Source organism: Leguminivora glycinivorella, chromosome 17 (genome assembly GCF_023078275.1).
Source record: "Leguminivora glycinivorella isolate SPB_JAAS2020 chromosome 17, LegGlyc_1.1, whole genome shotgun sequence".
Classification (NCBI taxonomy): domain Eukaryota; kingdom Metazoa; phylum Arthropoda; class Insecta; order Lepidoptera; family Tortricidae; genus Leguminivora; species Leguminivora glycinivorella.
The window spans coordinates 6046324-6071818 of NC_062987.1; the positions used below are offsets into that span (position 1 = coordinate 6046324).

Sequence of the window (25495 nt, forward strand, 5' to 3'; positions counted from 1 at the left end):
TAATTCAAGTCCGGTATACGTAAAGCCATACAGAATACCACATGCCTTACGTAATGAACTTCAAACTCAGATTAAAAATATGTTAGATAACGATATAATAGAGGAAACCACTTCAGAGTGGTCCAGCCCAGTTTTGCTAGTTCCCAAAAAATGTGATAAGTTAGGAGAAAAGAAGTGGAGGTTAGTTGTTGATTATAGGCAGCTAAACAATAAGATACAGGATGATAAGTTCCCACTACCCAATATAACAGAAATTTTAGATTCCCTTGCAGGTAGTATATATTTTTCAAAACTTGATCTTTCTCAAGGTTATTACCAACTAGCTTTAGACAAAGAATCTAGAAAGTATACAGCGTTTACGACCGATAAGATGTATCAAATGAAGCGATGTCCCATGGGACTGCGAACAAGCCCTAGTGTTTTCTCTAGACTTATGACTATAGCCATGTCCGGATTAAATTACAAGCAATGTTTCATATATTTAGACGATTGCATTGTCATAGGAAATTCCATGACGTCACACAACCATAACCTTATTCCAGTGTTAGAACGATTGAGAAGCACAAATCTTAAGTTAAATCCAAGTGTGAATTTTTGCGAAAAGACATAATGTATTTAGGCCATAAAATTACTTCAAATGGAGTAGAACCCGATCCAGCAAAAGTAGAAGCATTAAATAAATATCCAAGACCAACGAATACAAATGAGGTAAAAAGATTCGTAGCATTTGCCAATTATTACAGACGGTTTATTCAAAATTTTGCGAATATCGCTTATCCATTAAATCAACTTTCTAAGAAAAATGCAGTTTTCAACTAGACCCCAGAGTGTGAAACAGCCTTTATAAAATTGAAAGAAATACTTACAGGTCCACAAGTTCTAGATTACCCTGATTTTTCTGAAAAGAATGTGTTTACCTTACATACAGATGCTTCAAAGATACGCTTAGGAGCAGTTTTGTCTAATTCCAATGGCAAAGTAGTCGCATATGCAAGCCGAAACCTTAAGCCAGCTGAAACGCGATACCCAATAATAGATTTGGAATTGCTAGCTATAGTTTGGGCGACAAGACATTTTAGGCCATATCTCTATGGGAAAAAGTTTAAAATTGTCACAGACCATAAACCTTTAATTTATCTTTTCGGAATGACTGATCCTTAGAGCAGATTAACCAAATATAGGTTATATTTAGAGGAATTTAATTTTGACATTGAATACATTCCGGGACGAAACAATGCAGCTGCAGACGCATTGAGTCGTTTACCGATGAATAGTGATGATTTAAAAAATATTAGGTCAAACGTTGTATCAGTCATAACGAGAGCTCAATCACGGAAGTTACGCGCGCAGCAAGAACAACAAACGTGTGATCAAGGTAGCTTAGTGACAGATGATCCCGCACACGATAGGCTTGATCAACCTAGAGTGGTGGAAATCATCAAAGCACCAAAAAATTATATTGAATTAATACTAAACTCTAACTATAAGACATGTCGAAATGGAATAATGAGTAGTAAAGGAAATTTTTGGTACGTACCAAGCAAATCGTGCATGTATCTAACATCCCGATCGTTATCTACCACAGGCGTGTTAGCGAGGGAATTAGAACAATTTTGCAAGGAGCAAAACATAAGTGAAGTTATAATTATAAAGAATAATCGAAATGCACATAAAGTAAATGAATTTTTAGCTAGCTATAAATGTGATATTCCTAGGATCTTAGTAACAAGAGGTGTTACAAAAGTATACGATAAAGACGAAATAAGAGTTATTTTAAACGATTTTCATCTATTACCCACCAGTGGACACGCGGGGGTTAATAGAATGCTTAATAATATAAAGCAACACTACTTCTGGCCAAGAATGAGCCACGATGTATACGAGTATGTTAAGAAATGTGCACATTGTCAATACAACAAGCACACTAATAAGTACATTAAGGAACCAATGGTGATCACTTCGACACCAAGCTCATCTTTTGAAAGAATTTCTTTAGATATACTTGGACCTTTAGAAATAGATAATTATAACTATAAGTACGTATTAACAATTCAGTGTGAACTGACTAAGTTCGTAGAAGCATACCCGTTAGAAAGAAAAGACACTGAATCTGTAAGTAAAGCTTTTGTAAATAATTTCGTTTTAAGATATGGCATTCCAAGCTACATTATAACGGATCAAGGAACCGAATTTATGTCTAGTGTATTTAGCGATATTTGTAAATTATTAGGTGTTAATAAGCTACACTCGACTGCTTATCACCACTAAACCATAGGAGCGCTTGAAAACACACACAAAAATCTAGGTGCGTATCTTAGGATTCAATGTAGTAACAACCGCACCGATTGGAGCACTTAATTGGTTAAGTTATTGGTGTTTCTCATATAACACCACCGTGCATACCGAGACACAATATACGCCATTCGAATTAGTTTTCGGCAAACACTGTCGTTTGCCCAATAATTTAATTTCTTCTGTCGACCCTCTCTATAATTACGATAGTTATCCTAAAGAATTTAAGTAGGTATAGGTTACAAAGAGCTCAATCAGAAGCTAGAAATAATTTAATGTCTAGTAAATTTAGTAGAAAATTAATGTATGATAAGAAAATGAATTCTGTTCAATATAAACCAGGAGACTTAGTACTTTTGAAAAATCAAGTAGGCAATAAATTAGATTCTATTTATAAAGGACCTTATGAGGTTATAGAAGATATGTCACCTAATGTTAAGATTTCAAAAAATGATCAGATATATATAACTCATAAGAATAACACTAAGATGTATTTGATATAAAAATAAGTTTATGTTATTTGAAAATAAATAAGTTAAAAAAAAAATGTAAATTCATACACGTATGTCACATTTTTTTTTTCTTCCTTTGTGGGGGTGAAGAGTAACTTTACGGGGAGATGTAGTATATCCCTAATTAACACTTTAACAGTAACTTAACGTTACTGTCTGCAACATACATATGTGACGCACGTATGTGAATAAAATAGCATGTAAGCAATAATTTACTATATAAAGTATGTTTAGTTTTACTTGCTCTCTCTTCTGTATTGATTATTGACAATACAACACACATCATGCATAATGACCAGTTTTACTTAACCTCCATTCAACCCTCCAACTTCATCATATCTCAGGCAATACAATAATTTGCCGCGGACATTATTGTATTAATAACAGGTGAATAATAATCGCAATGGACCGTTTCATCCCTGGTATAAGGCATTGCCAATAGCCGGGTCCACAAAAAGCAAGGCATGTCGCGAGGCAATGTGCTCACGCGGCAAACGACCAAATGTAGACGTGCCTCTGAGACAGGTTGTTCGGCCAAGTAAAACTGACGCACTGCCTCGGCTGAGGCACGTTTACATAGCACGTTTGCCGCACGAAGAAATTGCCTAGCGACGTGCCTCCCTCTGTGTGGATCCGGCTAATCACATTTTACCTTATTGAAGGCAATATGACGGTAATTAAAAATATTGGTTAGTAATATTTTAGTATACTATTTTATTGATTGTTTTGATGTTGTTCTACTGTTTCCCCAGCGCTTCTTACGAACCCCCGTCTTTGTCTACCCTCCATTTTTATTTGGTAGGATAAAAAAATCAGAAATCGACGATTCGATCGAATTAACGCCCATTGCCTACTGCTGTCAGGTTTTTCTACATATAACGTGACCTACGTCGGATTTCTGCAGGATTTTAAAAAATAATGAAGAAATTATATTATTATTAATAGCCTACATGGTGTTCCACTGCTGGGCAAAGGCCACCCCCATGGATCTCCATCCGTCACGGAATGAAGAAATTATTTATATAAATATAAAATTTCTATGTCATATCTGAATGAAGAGTCTGTCTATACAACTGTAACAGCAAGAAATATCTACAATAGAACTAGAAAAAAATTTCTATTTATAATAATAATGCAGATTCCATTTGTAAATTATCTTACCTTTTGCCACAATTTGAAATTCTTCACTAATTATGTGATTACGCTTCACAAAACATGATACTCTATTATTAATGGACGGATAAGATTTACAATGTGCTAAAGATGATTCCAATCCAAAAATATCTCACGTGTTTTGGCGAGCACATCCCCGCGTCATAGAAGGCATAATGTATGGCGTACAATTAAAGCGAATGGCAACAACATAACACAAAGTTTGTTCGCTAATTCTTAATGCATTTTGTCTTGAATCGAGCTCGACTACTGTAAAAAGAGACCTCAGAATCTCTTATAACTGTATATCAATAGAGATCTTACTTTTACTGTGTATTTTATAGATGGAGCTCATAACAAGCGTTTTGAACGACAGTCCTGGCTGAAGCCAATATGATGTCATAGTTTTCACTTCCAGTGTCTGGTCATGTTTACATTTAGATTCCGATTCGAGACGTCACAGGAAACACTAGAGAGCCTTTTTAGGAAGTTGTGGATGGACCTAATTCATCAGTAAGTATATATCTGATGATAGCGTTGATTAGTATTTGAGTCGAGAGTAAGTGCCAAAGAAAAGGCCCTATAATAAAATGTACGTCTTGTCTCACTTTTGTTGTCTGAATTGTTGTATTTTGTCAAAATTCATGAATTAATAATTCAGACTTACACGTACACACACTTACTTAATTACATGGTTGGTATAAAAAATCTGCTAAATTCTTCTCAATTTATATAGGTTAGTTAATGATGACCAAATAAAAGGTGACATAAAATTAGGATTCTTCGAAATCAGTGACCCAAATCTACTTAAGTGGAAAATAATTTCTTTGGCGTCAAAAACAAATTTATCAACCGTGTTTTTAAACAAATTTGAATTTGTTTAATGCGACAGAGGAAGTGACATTTGTTTCATGGGAATTCGCTAAATATCAAAGTCTGCTCTTGAGTTTTTCAAATACTATTTTTATGTATTTTGGTCCTGAGCCAAAATTCGATAAAACGTAGTTTTTCGGGATATTATTATCGTTTTAAATACTTTCCTACTGGCCAGCCGGCACATATACCTAAATACGACATACATGTGCTAGATAAACGTAACTATGTATGTGGGTTATGCGTGTTGCGTGCCTATGAAGCCAGGCAGCAAGAAACGATAAAACGTCAGGCCGTGCTTTTCGCACTATTTGTTACTTTGTAAGTGCGATAGGGACGCACCGATGCGATAAAGTTTGAAAATCTATGAACACGTTAACCAAAGTAATACAGACGATTATTCGTTATATAAAATATTGTTTACCGAATTTAAAATTCCGAAAGGAAATTTTTCTCAACTTAATTTTTAATCTAGTCCTCAGAATCCTATCCAAATCCAAAGTCCTATAATTAAGGTAATGTGGGCGAAGATTGAAGGTTTTTTCCTAAGGGGTAAGATAAAATATGTTCAGAATAGTGATGCACTACGGGCAGCTTTCTATCTTAACCCGTAAAAAAAACCTTCAATCTTACCCCACCTTATATATTTGAATCCACAAGAGACTAATTTATAATGATTCATAAAATATTATTATAACATAAAAAATTTCTAATAACAATAATTTTGATAGGGTTGTATGTATTTTTTACATTCTGGTATTAAATGGGTTATAAAACATGTTGACATTTAAGGTCGATTGATGATTCCGACCTTGTTGGCGCCTTTACAAAAATAAAACGTATCCGAAAAAATATTTATTCGCGTGTCATAAATTAAAATTAAAATAACATCCGGTGCTATATCAAAAACTTTATCGGTCTTAGTAATTTATTTTACATGATTTTAGACTTAAACTGTTCTTTAACAGTGCAGATATTATGTGAAACTTTAAAGAAGAAAAGATTTAAATAAAAAGTAACCACTTACACGTTGTGTACCTACCCGGTAAAATAGGACTATTCTTCGGCGAGTTGGAAGGTCGTCATAAAAAATAGCTACCTATTTACATTAAGTAGTATTTATACACAGCTGTAGTGTGAGTGAAACACCTCACTCACACTGCTTCACCTCAGCCTATATATAAGTAGCTGCTATGTAATACCTATTAGAGAATGAATAAACCTATATTCGATACAAGCGAGTTTTCCTTAGTCCCCACATCACATGGCGATCCTGCCAGGTTTATTCTGTCTCTAATATTACATAGCAGCTACTCATATAATTATAGGTTGAGGTGAAGCAATGTGAGTGAGTTGTTGCACTCACATTAGGGACCATCCACACTCATGAGACGCATGTCTTGCGGTGCGCAACGGACGCCACGCCGCCACGCCGCCTGGGGCGCGTCTTATGTCCTTCCACAGATGTCATATATACCATAGATCAAGCAAACGTATCTACTTAGCGTGTCAAATGAACTCAGTGAAATCCACTGAGTTGTCCGTCTTTACTCGCAGCTTGCCACTTTCGGGCGTCAATTTTTGTAAGTTGAAGTCAACCAAAACATAAAAAATGCCTCGTTACGTGATATTCAATTGCAACAACACAAAAATTATGAACAATCAAGAGCCTGAGACATATTTAAAATTACAGGCAAGAATCAACTTCAGTACAAAATTTGACACGCTCGGCCCCTATACAAATATATGAATTTGTTTCTTCTATCTAAATTAAGTTCTGTGTGTCCTTCCTATACAAAATGTACTGAGGAGACGTTTTTTGAATTGCATTCAGGCGGCGTGGCGGAGACGTCCGTTGCGCGCCGCGAGACACGCGACGCCTAAGTGGGGACGCTGCCTTACACAGCAAACTTTAACTCAAGGGTGAACAGGCAGCTTCTGGGCTCCATTGTAGGTCTGTGGCCAAGAGTAGGTCTACTCTTTACACATAGCAGTGACGGCTCACTTATCAGTGTAGCATCTTCTACAATATTTTTTTGCAAGCAGGTATAAAACCGGTTTGCCGTGTTAACACTTTCTTAGTGTCGTAATTGACCTCTTGTTATATTCCAGAATCCAGATGAAACCAAGACAGTCATGTCACGAACTCGGAATGTGTATGAGTCACGCGTGAACTTGGGTCCGTTTTGAGATGAAACATGGACTATTCTGGGCCGTCATCGCGAGTGGGCTGTGGTCGTAGCGGTTGCAGTTCAAAGTTGCGCGCACACCTCCCATTGCAATGTTATTTTGTCAATACAAACCAAACTACCACCACATTTTCCCAATGTAAAGAAAAAAGTAAGACCGATCAAAAAACGTTCATTGTAGGGAGGCTGGGGTCAATTGGAACGTTTTCGACAAAATCGAATATTCTACCTTAGTTTTTTACTGAATTAGTAACTTGAGTGGTCACAGTTATAGGCAAGTTATCTAGCTATATGATTAAATGTATTATTGGGCTTCATAAGCGACAAATAAATAGTAAGAACATATTTAGTAAACCTCGCAAAATGTTTCAAACGTCCCTATGCCTGGGTCAAATGAAACAAAGGTGGGGGGTAGTTGAAACATCAAGAACAATCAATGGATATATTATTATAATCTTTACTTTCAATTATTTTACATTAGAATCATATCACCCAAACACAGTCTTCGAATTTAGCATTATCCAATGGCAACCTATTCACTTCATCCTCCGAAGAAAGTGCCATTTCGGTCTGATTCGTTTTTTTACCTTTGTCCTTATTTGTTTTATTGATTTTTTTTATTTGTTTTCACCGTCGTTTGTTCATTTTTCTGTTCATTTTCCTTACTAATTTCTTCTTTTTTCGGCGTATCCGTTAGATGGTCAACTTTATTTTTTCCTACCCCTTTTTGGCTGTACCCTCGGTGGAGCAGGGAATGGCCTGGTCGCTTCGGGGGAAAAATATTTAAGCGGCTTGTGGATAGCTGATTTGGATCATAAAAAGTTCCAAAAGCTAGGTTTACAGGAATTGAAGGTGTGGTAGGCATTGGCACGCAATGGCATTGATATTGTCTCCTTCAGTTGACTCTGTATCCAAACCTGCAACTTGGATGTCTGTCACATTAGTTGGTGTCTCAATAGATGTCTGAGTTTTATCTGGAGTTATGTAACTTGGTTAGTGTTGTTAGTTGGTGCCTCAGTAGATGGTGAAACAAAAAATCACGTACTAAAACTCAAAATCACGTACTAGGGTCAATTGAAACATGTTTCTAATGCCACCAAGAATTTTGTTTCTATTGCCCCATTAAGCTATTTGTAATCTTTAAATTAGATACAAAAATAACGGAACACTGTAGGCATACACAAACCACGCTAATTTCAAGTAAAATACTTACAAATTATTGTAGTTTAGTACAATCAGCATATTGCCAGTGGTTATTGATCAAGAAACAAAACAAAAACATAAAAAATACTTACTTTTACTGCCAAAAAAGTAATACGGTCAATTAAAAATGTTCGACGGGCTCGCAGCCGCGGGATGCACTACTCGACAGTTTCGGACGGGTTTGACGGTCCTTTCCCCCCTTGGACCGCCTCCGCTGTGACTATCCCTCTCGGAGTTATTTGACTTGTTTCTAATGACCCACGTTCCTACTGACCCCAGGTTCCCCTATATACAATGAACTACAATTTATCCAAAAATTAGTAGAACTCAGTGGGTATGAGACTATGTCTTATAAAATATGATTAATTTTTCTCATGAAAACCAAAACTTAATATAATATGCGTTTAATAAATTATGCGTAATGTGCCTAAAAGTCTTAAGAATCAGTCGAGGCAATTTCATATTTGTAAACACATGAAATCTATACCGTTAGGTGGTTGTATGTACAATAGTTTGGGAATTATAATGCATATTATAATAAATTAAAAAAGTATTGATCTTTATAATTTACATTATAAATTATGTTGAATTATCCCTAGCATCTACTATATAAATCACCTAATTATGTCAATATTAATTCTGAAAGAACGAATGCTTTAAAATTAGCCAAGACCTTTAAAAAACATTGAAAAGTAAATATAAATATGACTTTCACTTAAAATAGCTCAAAGTCAACAACACTAATAAATCCCTACAATGACGCCATGTTTACACTTACATCGTGTCTCGTTTGTTATTAAATAAGGAGTGACGCTTAAAACGCGTGCAAAATAGACAGTTATTTTTTAGCATTACACAAATCCTTTTATCTGAAGAACATTATACTTTAACTGTATGAATATAGGTCTGATATAGGTAGGCTGGTGCCAGGGGCGGCTCACTCCGCGATCCTTTCGCCGCGCTACAAGTACATGCCGGCGGCCGCGAGTTCGCGGCCCATTCAGTGGCGACGACCTTCGCGCGGCGCAATAGAATTCAATGTCGTCTGCACGCGTGCGGTCCGTTTGTTAACGTAGGTAAGAATTTAGAATGGCGGCGTTTTGTGAACATCAAAGGAGTGAGCCTTCTGTACTTGTACTATTATATATTCTGTGCTGGTGCTCGAAACAGATATGTGATTTAGATGACGTGGGAAGTCTCGATATATCGCGTCCGGGAGCGCGTTGTGCGTGAGCGCTGAAGAACGTGACTTGACGTCACACTTTTACTTAATCACCGATTTTGTGCCTGGCGATGAAAATTGTTTTTGAATACGTGGTAGGTACATTTTTATTTTTATTTATTGAATTATTATATTTATTATACAGTCGACAAATATTACAATTTATCACAGGCCCTGCAAAACTGTTTAACAGTTTGACTGCAGGATAAGAGTATCTGATTAAAAATAATTTCAGGAAGTAATATTTAATTAAATTTAAAATTAGGACTTAACAAGTTAATATGGCAGGCTATTTAATAAATACATTTTTAATTTTCTCTTAAATTTATGCTTGTTTGGTTCGAGACGGAAGTCCACAGGTAGACTATTGAGAGTGTATGGTAAACGCTTTTTTAGAGTTCTGTCACCGTAATAGTTGTTAACTCTAGGCAATTCATATTTACATACCTACCTACTTTATCGTTTTGGTGCGAGAAGCGGTACTTCATGTGCCTATGTTGAAACTTTAAAGGCCAATATGTACTGAAAAACGTCGTGCAAATACACGTCATAGACGTGAGAAGAGGAAATTCGTAATCTGTGTCGATTTGAAACACTCCCTTCGGTCGTGTTTTAAACTTGAAAAGGAGACGCCTCTTTTCTAATTAATTCTTTAACGTTATATTCTACATTAATTTTTGAATCAAAATTTGGTTTCTTAAAACCCTTTGAACCCTTCCCTTCAAAACCTAAATCCATACTTAATATTATAAATGGGAAAGTGTGCGTGTCTGTTTGTTTGTCCGTCTTTCACGGCAAAACGGAGCGACGAATTGACGCGATTTTTTAGGTGGCAATAGTTGAAGGGATGGAGAGTGACATATGCTACTTTTTGTCTCTTTCTAACGCGACTGAAGCCGCGGGCAAATTTTAAAAATTATTTTGTGTTTTTGTCGGGAGTTTCAATAGTCTCTACTAAACTAACTTAGATAAATAACACAACGACGTTAATCGAATGAGTAAAAGTAGTGCACATCTGTTACATCTGTACACAAGAATAGGAGTCAAGGTTGACATCCGTCTGTCTAATTTTATTCCTATTTCTAGGACAAGCCTAGTTTCCGCAAGCCAACCGCAACGCAAGGCCAACGAAGGTCACGCTTTTTCTGTTTTTTTTTACTTCCACCATGAAACATTAACAAAAAAGCTTTAATGGGGGTTTATAAGATGTTCGAGTTTTCTATTAATGCGTAGATGCCAAATGCATAGTGGTCAGTTTAACTCTTGTTTTCAACGTAAGGCTGCGGCTTTGAATGCAGCGGGTCTTGTAAGCTGAAAATAAAATTAAAATTCAGTATAGGTACATTACAATCCCACAACTAACGAGCTCCGGTGACTCGTATGATAAATGCCAAAGGATCAATTTATTACTTTAGTTACTAAATTTAACAGATAGATAGTAAACGACCAAGTGTGTACTTGCTATACGTGTGGTTGGGATACTAATCTTAAACATAGTACCTGTTACAATCGAAATATTGTTTATGTTTGCTAATGTATTAAAAATACCAATCAGTTGCAAACTAGAAGTATACATATTATATCCGTAAAAAGCCTGACTAGAAATATAATTATGACTACGCGCCATGTTGCGGAATTTCATGAGAACTATTTTCTTCATACATCAAAATAACAGCGCCCTCCTGACGATAGTCATATATTGCTGGTCAGGCTTTACATGCCTGTGTTTCTGCACTTGTTAAACACCAGCTATAACTATATCCTCAATGCAGCGTTCTACGCACATAAAAGTTCGCGTATGAAATAATTCCGGAACTCGGAAGCAAAACAAGATGTTATCAAATGCGACGGTCAAGCCAATCGCTGACGGCGGGGCTCAGCCTTGGGCTTGGGCGGCGGCGTGGGGACGGGCGGGGCGCCCGCGGCCAGCGCGCCCGCCGGCCAGTGCGCGCCTGCCCCGGTCCGACACTCGACGTCGGCTCGTCCACGAATACACACTATTAACGACCAGTTATCTATCGGTAAGAGTGTTACCTAAGCTAAAGTGTCGCAAGTAAGTCTAGTTGTAAAGTGAATGTGGACGTGACCCCATTTAAGCGGCATTAGAATGTGCTACGGAACTGGATTGATCGAGCCAAACGTTTTGTTTTCGTCCGATTTTGTGTATGGAAAAACGCGGTTTAGTGTCATTTAACTTAAGTAACAAACGTTTGTTTATTGAGTAATCAATATAAAAAAACCTGTAAGATTTCATCTTCTTAAACAAATACAACTACGTCAAGAAAAATATACATTAAAAAAGCGCTCGTCTCAAACGGATGTACTACATTACCAACTCGCCACGGCGATTACTTTCAAGTTTTCAACTTAAGATTTTTTTTTATTTCATTCCAGTTTTAATATTCTTATTAAGACAGTGTAATTTTATTATAATTAAATTTAAATGAAACGTTTAAAACGCTCATAAAAGGCCCGATCTGACGTGTTTCAGTCACCTGGCTGGTGATTCCCGATTCGCAAGTGTCTGGTGCCGGTCGGCTGTCTCGATATCGATGCACCTGCGGCGCGAGAACACGATACGATCTATTTCGAGGCGCGGCGCGCGCGCACCAAATTTGCGATCCCGCCAAGTAGACGCGCTGTGTATTTTTGTAACCGTTTCACAATCGCACTTTAAAGTATGGTAAATTGAAGTTGAACGATTGGAACAAATGCCTACTCTAATCCGATACAAAGTACTGTAAGATTATTCTAATGTTTTATTGTTTATCTAAGAGAGAGAAGAAAAAATCATAATTTTCTGCAACCAAATGAAATTATTTACCTATCCATCACTTTTTTTAGAAATGTGTCGCTTTCTTTTTGATGCCAGATAATTGACATTGGCCTTCATACTTGACCGAAAATAAGATAAAATATCAGTTAGTGAGTCACTATACTCGTTTAAAAAAGGAAGTGATGATCGATGACTTAGCTTCGTGTGTCTACGACGTGTTTGTGTCAACAACTTTCGTTTGCAAAAAGTAAAGTTTATTTAAAAAAATATTTACTATCTTTTTCATTATCAAACAAATAATATATCAGTTAACATTAGTAACCGGGAAACATAAAAATGTTAGTTTTTTTTTAAACTTTAATGTTACTATTTTATCAATGATATTTACCTATATAAAGTATAATATAGTATTTAAAAATCAGAGACATTTCAAAATTACATAGTCACTATACATATCTGTAGAGCCTTCTCGCAACGCAGGACGCGTAGAACCAATAATTCGTAGAAGCGTAGCACTTCCGTAGTCTGCTACGACGAACTCTCTGTTTTTTTTTTGCTATCGGACGCTTATAAGATAATCCTATATAAATTGGATGTTCCAGAGACATTATCGAATAAATAATACTGTATTCTTAAAAAAAATGCAAATTTTTCAACCCACATTCACTTTCAATTGGTCTACATTACTAATTAAGTACATCAGACACAGACAGTAGGTATTGACATATCTTTGAATCTGTTTTGGAACTACATTCAAGTCATAATTATTAAATTGAATTTATTGTAATAATTTCCAGCCACACATATACCACTCTGCATACATTCCAAACCCGTTAGTATCTATTGAACAGTTCGACTCGAGACTGATGAATGGCACTCGCGTACTAAATTTAAACCAATGACGTCGGTTCCGCGTAATAATTCTGCGAAACCATGGTTATGGTTAGCATTACCGATGGGAATATTGGAATTACTGGCCATTTAGCCAAAGTTTACGGATATTTCCGTAAGTCTAAACACTTTTATGGCTCAATGAATTCGATCAGTGCATACGAACTTGACGGGAGGCATAAACAAATAAGAATTGATTATATTTATCAACGTAAAGTCTAATTGAACGTCAAGTGCTCGTTTACATTTTATACCTACGTTTTATTTAGCAAATTTTTCAATAATATCTCTCATAACAGTCATAACCGCGTTTATACCGGTTGCATTCTCAATTCTAGCTCTGAAACTCAAATATCTAAGACTAAAAAGTTAAGGCTAGTCCTCATGTTGAGAATGCGATGTGTTTTACTGACATTGCAAGTCAACGACAAGTATCTTAGCTTATGAATTAAACAGTTTGAATTATTCCAACTCGCTCATTCTTGAAACAAAATCTAAACGTTTAGCGAGCCCTATAAGTTTGTCATTGCGCTAAAACCGGAGTTTACGTAATCGAAATTGCGGCAGGCCGCTGACTTGCCGCGGAGAAACTCGCTGCAAGGTCGCCACGATCTCGAAAATAGCCAGGCGATGAGCAGACATTCGTAAAAACGAATTTTCAAGTTTCTCCTCGCCACGGCGAGTTGGCGCCGGCCCAAGTACACGGGCTCAGCGGCTATTTGCGGCCCCGCGACCACTCGTCATTGCTCTATTTACGAGAAACGAGCACGGTATTGTACTCAATTATGTCACCTGAACACAGACGCATACCTCACCACACAAGGTTAACGACTGAAAGTAACCCAATAAGAAACAAATCAAAACAAACTTTACATGAAATGCTTTTTTTGTTGCAGACCACGAGCACGACATAAACCATCAAAATGTTTAAAAGTCATTTAGAAATGATTGGCAGAAATGAGACGGCATCGAAGAAAGCCAGATTTTGGCAATCCTTCGTCCGATCTCTTAAAGGTATGTTATTGTATTCATAATTCATACTATCGTATCTAAAAATAACAAAGATGAAAGATAAAGAAGGAAGGAATTTACCTTCTTTTGATTTAGTACAGAAGTCATCTCTTAGAACTTAGTTCTTAACCCTTAATTCTTTATTTAACAATTCAAATTATGAAGAAACATCATCTTAGGGCCAGTTGCATCAGCCACAGTTAATAGATACATCAACGTCACGCAGCAGAAGTCTATGGACATTCCCACACAAAGCGAACGCTAAATTCGGTGAAGACAGTTTGGTGCAACCGACCCTTAAACGACTTATTAACTTGAGAGGACAATTTTTAATGCAATAAACTACTTATCTCAGGATCGGAAGACATCAGAGCCGAGGAGAGATACAGGCCCACGCGCCGCAGCGTGTTCCCCGAGCTGACCTACCCCTACACCAAGTCCATCTACGACGACCCCGTGGCGGCCGCCGAGCGCATCACCGTGCCCGGCTACCGCTACCTGCCGGTCCATCGCGACGTGTACGGGTACTCGCCGCGCCCCATCTATGCGCACAACTACCCTCGCTCGCTCGACCGGTACAGGCCAGGTTAGTAACATGCGATGCAGCAGGGCTATAATGGACAGCTGTCTATCATTTGTCAACATGCCTGTCACGTTCTAACAAGTAAAAGCCTGACCAGAAATATATGACTACGCGCCATGCTGCGGAATTTCATTAGAACTATTTTCTTCATACTAAACTGAACTGGCATCCTACATCAGAATAACAGCGCCCTCCTGACAATAATCATAATTATATTTCTGTCGGCGTATCATGCTTCCAATTTTATCACTTATCCACGTGGATAAGACATCTGTCACTCTCACACTGACATATTTGCCAAAGCGTGACGAACACTCTATCCACGTGGATAAGACGTCTGTCACGCTCTCACGCTTTAGCAAGTATGTCAGTGTGAGAGTGACAGATGTCTTATCCACGTGGATAAGTGATAAAATTGGAAGCATGGTAGGCCGGCAGCCGGCGTATCATGCTGCCAATTTTATCACTTATCCACGTGGATAAGACATCTGTCACTCTCACACTGACATACTTGCTAAAGCGTGACGGATGCTTTATCCACGTGGATAAGTGATAAAATTGGAATCATGATACGCCGGCTGGTCAGGCTTATTTAAGTGCAAAATTGACACATGATATGACAAGTGACAAAAACACGACCATGATACGGCCAACGACATCAGCTTTATTAGGCAGGGACTGGTTTCGGAAGTTAAGGTGCTTGTTGGTGTCCTACAAATGTACGCTGATATCAAAATATCTGTTATAAGAGTTTTGAATGATTCACTTATTTTCATTAGACTTATATTGACCGGGATATAACCATGATTAACCTTTTGATCACGGAAAACTGTTCGTCAGGATGTATGTTACTGCGTCGAAATATCGGGAGCTCGACAAAAATCAAAAAGGTAATCACGGTTTATAAACCGTATATATATATCCCGGGATATAAATCTATCTGATAGAGATGCCATTCAGTCAACGTGCGTCTCGCCCGCGCAAAAAAAAAACTGCCGGCGAAATGTTCGAATGACATCCTTTAAAAGATGTCCCACCGAAATTAATGTAAATTAAAATTTACCTGTCAGTTTATTTATCATGGAGCTTCTTCAGCCTTTTAGGCTGTATGTGTATAATATGCACTGATAAACTAACCAGTGTTATATTAAACGTCTACGAAATTATGATGTTTATTCAACCCTTGCACAGATGGGGCTATCAAAACCACTACAACTTTAACTTTTTTATGTCACGATAAGCTGGCCCGGTAAACGTTATAAGTGATGCCAACAGGAATCTTTTACTGAAATCAGTCTGTCTAAAATGTAGACAAACATGGTGATACATAACAAGAAGCTTGCCAATCATTTTTCGCGCTTTCATTGTATAGTGTTTACCTACGTTTCTAAGATGTTTACATAACTAATTATATTTTCCTAGTAACATATCCAGTCAAAAACAATTTAGAATAATACATTGTTTAACACTGCCTGAATGATGAGTCATTCAGACATAGACCCAAGAAAATTAATATAATTACCCATAGAATATCTTGTATGCCACCAATACTTAAATAAAACATTTGAAACAGGACCAACTAATTCATCATTATAGATCTTGTCAATGGTGCGTTACTATCGTTTCAAAACAAAAGGTCAGACTGTATGTAAACACGTCCAACACGAAAATAGAGCTGGTATTGAAGTGATGAAAGATAACCCATTTTCAATACAGGAAGCTGGTAATTGATTGGCAAGTGCATCTTAACCAATAATACACAATCGGTATTTGGCAATCGACACAGCTAGTCTCAACACTATTTGTCTTCGGAAAATTCCCGATCTCATTGATGGGAGGTTATTCTAATCGTAGATAAACAAACATTCTAACAAACAATTCTTAACTGTACAAAGCTTTGATTGTAAGCTTGCTTGAGCAACTGTATTAACAGGCCAGGTACACCACTATTAACCAAGTCTTTAGAATACATTGGCATTTAACTTTAATTGTTTCAGCATAAAACATCTACGGCCAGTAATATTGTAATTCGGAACATCATTTACGGTCGCCGCATCACTTTGTTGTCATTTCCGTGACTTCATCTTGAATTGGAATCAACTTGTTATTTGATATAATTAACATTCATTTAATACATCTCGTCAAATAGGCGGCTGATATGTTACAACGCAAGATCTTTATAATATTGAGGTAGTCCTCTTTAACATTGCGGGTTAATCTGCTGTTAATATTTTACTTTGTAATAATACTTTATAAATAAATTGTTGAAAATTATATATTGAAGCGAAACCTGCCGAAGGCTCGAAGAGACAATAATACAAAGGATCGATTAACACTACATGGAGACAACATAATCACAGACATATAAAACTAAATTCGTCTTATAAATATTGGATCAACTGCAATGTTTTATGAATCTACATACGTTCAATACGATATTTTTGTAAAGTTTGGTGAATGTCACATTATGGAACAAGTTGTCCTTTTTATTCGCTGATGCCATCGCTTCGCAGGTTCTACGTGATAATACATATATTATGTTGGCATTAGATGTTGGCTTGCCGTTGCAACTTACATATATTTATGCTATCATGGCTAATAATCGCATGTGTCATATATTAGAAATCACCTCTTATACATAACAAAACTTCACACATAATAATAGTCCATGTATGTTATATCGACCTCATTGTTTATATCTATCGAATCTTCTAGCATTTGTCAGGCGGCGCATTTTGTCTATCAATGAATCCCCCTATTTATGTAAATATATTATTAATGCCCCTCATCATTATTATTGTAACATGTATTTCCGTGGATGTTGAAGAGGTGAGTTCTACGTTGCTGTATATATTTACGTACAGAATTTCATTATCATTTTAATCTAACAACGCTTATGCCGTGAAAGCCTTACTAACTTTTTATATTTTATTTATGCACATCTCCATATAAAAATGGCACAAACAATCTTTGCGACTATTTTATGTTTCAAATCCTAGACGATCAAAAGTGACTTCTATTTTACCAACTTTCAGCACCAAAAAACTTCTAGCGTAACTTCAAAGTCCTACTTAAAGGACGCCCTACTAAGAGTGTGTTTTGATAGAACTTTCTTCTTTGTTTATGTTTTGTAAAACTTCCGTTCGACTAACACGTTAATTTGTGTCCAGTGTACCATGTGCCGAGGCGCATCCGACGAGGCGTCGACCCCTTCGACGCTCACAAGGCGTGGCAGGACCATCTTGACCGCCTGGCCGCGATCGACCGCCTGTACCCCTCCCGCTACGGTCTCTACCTCAAGGACCGGGCATACCCCATCACCGACCTGAGCGCCCCCGTCGTCGACCACCTGCAGCCCAAGAGTCTGAAAGGAATCGAATATGAACCCGACAACAAGCCCCACTGGGGATCAGGTAAATATTACTAAACAACTATACCTATGCACGACACGCCCTAGGATAAGGCCAAGCTGCACGCGTTAGCCTCGACAACGATCGGCATGGCACGGCCGCTGGACTCGACACTTCTTATTTGGACGAATATTAGACATTCCAGCTTATGTCGCGCGGCTGTCCTGCGGAGTTTTTGTGGGTAACGTGTAGAGCTGATATTAGAATAAGTCCCGCCGCAGTTTGACTGTTCGTTATTGACAAGATAAATCCATGCCAAGTCTTTCTTGGTGTCTCGGAAAGACTGATTACATTGTTAAATCACAAACAGGCTAATTGTGGTTAAGGTTCTGTTCCACATTATGAGCTGTGATACGATGACGGTTCTTTTATCTAATCAGACAATTTACTAAGAATGTACTTATTAAATTCAAAATTTACAACGTAAAGTTGCATCGCAGTGAATCATGTGGAAACAGCATATCGTTAATACTAAAATAGCGACTCGTTCACCTGTTCGATTCGATCATCATTGAATCTAAATTTGAGTTGAATGATAAAGTCCGCATTAATTTAAGAAAATTATATTTTCAACAATGTTATGATCGTATTTGAATATTTTTTATATTTAACCCATCCATGAAACATTTTGTAAACTAGAAAGTTCAAAATTATTTTTGTACTTATTGATCATTGTAAACTAGTTCATCATTCTGTCAGTATATTTTTAAACAATTTGAAAAAGCTATTTATTAGTCATTGTTAATGTACATATCTCAACACATCATATTACAATACATTTATTCTATAGTACAAAACTTTATTACGTTAACTAACCAGAAACGAATTTGTATTAAAACATAAAAGACCAACCCGTGTTTTGATTTTGTAGTTTAGTACCTTCCAAATTACATATAACAGTAGCATATCTACAGTCCGTGGAAAAATATATGTCTACCATGGAAAAGAGTCAAAAGATTTACCTGAACGTAATTAGGTAGTTGCCTACATGCCTACTGTTAATATCGAGCACATTGCATGGAAGCTGCATTGTAAAAAGCTGTGTGCATCAAAATTTTATTCCAAATTTATAAAGAACAACTACACTCAGAAATTATTGCATATTGACAGTTACAGACTTACATTAGAACTTGGCACAATTCCCAACTCCTCAAGATCCTTTGTAATGGGAAACATAAAATTCTAGATATTTTTGCCTACTCTCATACCTTGTCTCTGAGCCAGTAATATTCTGATCGGTACTGATTGTAAGACTTGCCATGAAGGAGCGAGCCCGGAGCGGATATCGGACGCGTTCAAAAAGGATCCCTTTTTCGCTGATGCCGAAAAATGGGGGGATTTTGATCGCTCGCTCCGAGGGATGTCGCCCACGCCCGTGAAGCCGAGGATCAGCCCCCCGCGGGACTGCGAGGTCGCGTACGACGCCGACGGTAAGGGCCGAGGGCACCCGATCACTCTGTACCTCGTCAGCTCCCCCGTCTGTCTGACTGAATACTCCTAGTTCTGAAACTTTACAAAACAACTGATGATTAAGCCCTATTGAATAGTTTATAGTTGATTTCGCAAACTTTACCCGTATATCTGCTTCCATTTCAGTAGTTAGATTTATAAATCCTTTCCTCGAGTAATCTTAGTGAATGAGACATCAAGACATCTTTATTCACGTTATTTATTCTTCTGTACCGTTGCATACGTAATTTTATCCTTCGAGTGTATGTGTTCTTTCAAAGAAAAATATCTTCGATCAGTATAACTTCAAGCATGATGCACGCATACTCATCATAGGTGTAAGATCATCATTAGCATGCGGGTCCGCAAACGGGACATCATTAAAAATATTTATAAATATTTTCTTCAATATCTCATAATCACATCAGCCATATTGATTTCAGCTTAACGATGGCATGTGTACGTCAATGTATATGTAAGGCTTATTGGCTTGTAACACTTGTGGGCGATGTCGAAGTACAGTGTGTCTGTGCCGTTACTGACGTGTTGTGACGGCGTGTAGGTGCGCCGCTGTACACCGCCGGTGGAATGCGCCGCCGGCCGTGGGCGGACATTTTCAACCCGAGCCCTTCCCTGCCGATCCAAGCGATCACGAGGGACCCCTTCTGGTACGACTGGCCGGAGCTGAAGCCGCTCGCGCGGTGGGACCGCAGCCCGTCTTACATCCGGGACTCGTATCTGTCGCCGGTGAAGCGCACCTTCCTCTGGGACAAGCACCCCATCAGGCCGCTAGGTTAGTGGCTGCTGTAATATATGCAAAATCACGCAGCTTGCCAACAAACTGTAAAAAGGCCGCTAATGCCGAATCGTTCATAATTAATCAATTATTATGCGTTACCGTGTTCTCCGAAGCTGGGTTAAAAAGTTAATACTTTTTATATGATGGCAGATTTAATGGTCGCTGACGCACTCACCGTGGGTGACCTCAGCAGCACTATGCCCTTCATGCATAGTCTATAAAGTACAATCAGGTATCTGGCGATGAGATTATGGACTCTTGCAAGTCTTTTTTAGAAGTAGTACCTTTTTTAAGTGTAATATCTATCTATACCTGTCATGTAGCTACAATTATTTTCTGTTCCTATTGCCCTGCACCTGAAAAACCTTAAAGGCCAATGGTTTCCTTTTTGAATGAGTACCTACTACTTATAGTATCATTGAGTAGTTAATTACAGTATCATTTATAAATATACATAAAACACATTAGTCGCCAGTACCTACCCATATATATTCCCAAGTTCTATTTTTAGAGACTAATGGAACCTGTATTTCAGTGATAATATTAGTATCATACCTACATATAATTAAAACCATGATTGATATTTACATCACCATTTTTCGTACATTATTCACATGTCCATTTACATAAAATAATTCATTACACTGTAAATATATCCTTACTGCATCGACAAAAACATATTTGGGATGATTTTATTTTAAACTAAGCAGTTAGTATGAAATAATCGGAAAAATACAGAATTTTAGGACGGTGTCCACCACCATTTCCATCTAAGGACTCAGTTCAGGGGTAAAGGTTAATCACTAAACTTTATATCCTTAGGTACTTAATTTAAAAAATACTTTCTTATTTTATTCAGCGGCGATATGCCTCTACACATACTTTAGCTACTCCAAATGTAGAGATCGGTACCTTCTTAGAATTAGGCAACAAAAGAAGAACAACAGAAGACTAACTCGCTCTCTCGAAAACGCTGCCTGAATCCACTAAGTAAATATTTTTACAGATGTTTATTTTTTAATTTGGACTCGTATTTTCAACTGTACTAGTAAAAATGGTGGCCCATGAGGGGTACAAGGACACACGAATCAAGGACGACTTGATGATTGTATGTTTTTATTTTCAGCTGCTGCGTACTAAGGAGCGAACCCTCGAACCTTCTACTTTAAGAATATACCTATGAGTACATTATACATTTTTATAATAACTATCTACATAATAATCAATGTTTCATGCGTTGACTATGCTAACGATATATGACAACATAATTAAGTAATATTCAAAGTCGCATTGCAATACTAAGCATTTAGTATTGATAACTAAATATTTACTTAATTAAAGATCTCAAAGACTGCAATAACATAGTCACTGCCGCGGAAAATAAATATTTGTTACTCAAATTTTGTTTTTATTATAAATTATATTTTTATGTATTTCAAAACAAAAAAAAAGCTAAATAAACACTAAAAAGCAATCAATTAGGTATTTATTTCCTCCCATGCTTTTTCCCCATAAAGTAACCAGAGTTTTAAATTAAAATTATTTTTCTACTCCCGTGTTGTTATTCGTCATTTACAGTGTCGTGCATAGATCGTTAAAATTAAACCCCTACATAAAAGATGCCCGTCCCCGCCCGGCGCCCCGCGCATCCACGCATACGATATAGCTCTTAAAGCATTGTTAGGAAGCCTTTAGTGGATATAGCGTGGGTTCCCGGGGCGCCGGGGGCTGGCGACGTCGCGGGGGAGTGCGAGCGACAGGGTGAGTGCAGGAACAGAGGGGAGGCCGACGCGTCAAAATACAGGAAATAATGCGAATTTCACCAAAGTTATTATAGAAAACTATTAAAAAGTAAGTGCATGGTCGTAGAAAAAGTATTGTATGCACTTAAACGCCAGTTGCATAGAATACAATTATACATAGTGTCGTTTAATTAGACCTTTGCTCACTTGGCAGCAGGTGATGAGCATATAGTATATTGAATAGTATGGTGATGAGAACATCGCCAATACATAAGTAAGTGCGAAACGCCACCGAAACGCCGCAGAAATGCAGTCTGGCTCTGTTGCGCTAATACGCAAGAGTGATAGAGATAGATAGCTACGAAAGAGATATTATCGTGAGTGTTTGTGCATTCGAAAAAAGTTTTTTATACTTTTTATACATAGCATGATGACAAATACGAACGTTTCGAGATGAGAGTTGTAAAGAGTGAGAGAAGTTAAATCATAAATCATAAATCATAAATCATATTTTATTTGTAAACATAGGTACATATAGATCTTACATGGAGTTGTGTCAGTGTCGCTATGCTTTGCCTGTAGGCATACAAATATTTTTTGTGGCGATTGAGCATGCAGCAAATATTAAACAAATAAGACCTGAGACTAAACCTAATCTTAATGATATTCTACAATTCAGAATCGGAGAGAAATTCTTTAATAGAATAGTAGGCTTTCCTTGCCAAAAATTTAAATAGACTTTTTTTAAAATCTACCATGTCACCTAATTCTAGTATGTTGTTTGGTAATTTATTGTAAATCTTAGGTGCCATACCGAAAATACTTTTCGCAAGAAGAGCCGTTTTTATTGAACGTGTGTAAACTTGATTACATCGCCGAGCGCTATTGGAAACAGAGAATTGGCTAATATTATTTTTGACATAGACGGCTGATTCAAAGATATACAGACAAGGCAATGTTAGAATATTATATTTAATGAAATGTGGTTTGCATGTATCATCTATTTGTAAATTACACATCGAACGTAAACATTTTTTCTGGGCTTTAAAAGCTCTTAGTCGATCTGTAGAGTTACCCCAAAATATGACGCCATATCTCAAAGCTGAGGTAACATAAGCTTGATAAGCTGTTAATACTGCCGATTCATTTACTTTTTTACTTAGATTATATAAAGCATAAGAATGTGAATTAAGTTTTTTACATACAATGTCAATCTGATCTTTCCATGTCAACTTATTATCTAAACTTAATCCTAAGAATTTTGTCAAATCTGTCTCGTCTATAAGGTGGTCTTTATATGAAACAGTGAGGTTCGGTATTTTGTCAATTCTTTGCTTAAATTTCATGTAATTAGTTTTAGTTAAGTTAATTCGTAAATTATTCATATTAAGCCAATCAATTACCGTCTCCAGGGCTTTGTTTATAGTTGCTTCTAGTGATTGTGGGTCATTTCCGGTAAATATAATAGTGCTGTCATCGGCAAAAAGAATCATGGGATGATCTATACATTGCGGCAAGTCGTTTATATAAATAAGAAAAAGCAATGGACCTAGCACACTGCCTTGAGGTACTCCATATTTAATATCTTTATAGTCTGATGACACGTACATTTCAGTCCTTGATTTGAAGCATAATTTGCTGATTTTAACTAGTTGCTTTCGACCAATTAGATAAGATTTTATAAGATTGTGAACATTACCGCGGATGCCATAGTTAAATAATTTTTCTAGCAAAATATTATGATCAACAAAGTCGAAGGCTTTGGACATGTCCATATACAAAGCAACAACAGGTCTCTTTTCATCAATTTCTTTCATTATTTTTTGCAAAAGCTCAAAAATGGCCATATTGATACATTTGTTTTTTCTGAAACCTTTCTGTTCGTTTGCAAATAAATTACGAGACTCGAAATATTGATACAATCGATTGTAAATAACCTTCTCAAATATTTTTGAAAATATTGAAAGAAGTGCTATTGGCCGGTAATTATTCATGTTATCTCTATCGCCTTTTTTAAAAAGGGGTTGTACTACAGCAAGTTTTAGCATTTCCGGAAATATACCTTGTTCAATACAGAGGTTCGCAATGTAGCTTAAAGGTGTTGATATTATGGTTGCTACTGTTTTTACAATTTTACATGATATGCCATCGTGACCGGTGCTGTTGGTGTTTTTCAATGAATTAATAATATTTAAAATGTCAAAAGGATTTGTTGGTGTCATAAAAATTGAATTTGGCGATTTAAATGTCATGGTAGAATTGATTTTAGAATTAGAAATAATGGAATTATCAGATAAAATATTCTTGTTAGTATTAGATGTTACGTGATCAGCAAAATATTCGTTAAATTTTTGTGCAATTTTTTCCATGTCATTTATTCGCCTACCTTCATGTGTTAAATGTGTAATCCTTTCTTTTAGGTGTGTACCTTTAAATTTCTTTATGACATTCCAAGTTGCCTTACATTTGTTTACTGAGTTCTTAATGTAATAATCATTTTGCGCTTTCTGAGTAAGAGTAATGATTCTTTTAAGTCGATTGGAGTAAGCTTTAAAATAGTTCTTGTCTCGCGTGTTCTTGGATAATCTACAGTTCCCAAGTAAGATCCTTTTTTTTCTACAGCATTTTCTAATACCATTCGTTATCCATTTTGGTTTAACAAAAGATGATATTTTGATTCTAACAAACGGGAAGCATAAATTATAGAATAATTGAAAATGATCTATGAAGCATTCGTAAGCTTCGTTGGGATCGTTAGACATGTACACGTTATTAAAATTTATACATTGCAAGCATTCGACAAATTTCTTTATATTGTCTTCACTATAGTCTCGCCTCTTTATATACCAGAATGGCAGGAGGCAAGTTTTCTTAACAGGACATTTTAAAATCTGAGCTGTGTGGTCAGAAATAGCGAGGTCAATAACTTCAGCTTTACTACCTCTTATATTATGCAAAATGTTGTCAATACAAGTATTACTTTGCAGACGGGTTGGCTGAGTGAGTATAACGTCTTTAAATTGTAAGCAATTAAAGTATCTATGTTATGGTTAGCGATTTCTTTCTATCAACCACTGTCATCTTGGATAGACCCCCAGAAATAGACGCCACAAATACTAGCACTATAAGCAAAAAAATTAGAAAAGGAAATGAAATGACATGAAAGGAAATGAGTTTAGACAGGTATCACATCACAAGCCCTGTGGAGAAGACAGGCTCAGCTGACCTAGTAAGCTAGTGACAATCTTTGACGCTACGTGGCGTTTGAAACGCAGTCTGGCTCTGTCGCTCCACTACAGAAGAGCGATAGGGAGAGATATAGCTACGAAACGCTTACGAAGCGTAATCGTAAGCGATTGTGACGATGGCCAGCAGGTACTGTATCTATACC

At 36.9% G+C, this 25495-nt stretch overlaps 1 protein-coding gene across 5 annotated transcripts; it reads left to right on the forward strand.

Moving 5' to 3' along the window:
- The first annotated feature begins 11306 nt into the window (after window positions 1–11306).
- LOC125235198 lies at window positions 11307–21840 on the forward strand. 5 transcript variants are annotated; one of them, XM_048141668.1, is made up of 8 exons: window positions 11307–11464; window positions 14007–14124; window positions 14477–14707; window positions 17875–18117; window positions 19380–19544; window positions 20126–20356; window positions 20513–20594; window positions 21489–21840. In XM_048141668.1, exons 2-7 carry the CDS (start codon window positions 14034–14036, stop codon window positions 20581–20583), a joined length of 1032 nt encoding a protein of 343 aa, XP_047997625.1. In that variant the 5' UTR covers window positions 11307–11464; window positions 14007–14033; the 3' UTR covers window positions 20584–20594; window positions 21489–21840. The 5 variants fall into 5 exon arrangements, with proteins under 5 accessions (XP_047997625.1, XP_047997626.1, XP_047997627.1 ...); XM_048141669.1 differs by lacking the exon at window positions 20513–20594; XM_048141670.1 differs by lacking the exon at window positions 19380–19544.
- Window positions 21841–25495: the final 3655 nt, after the last annotated feature.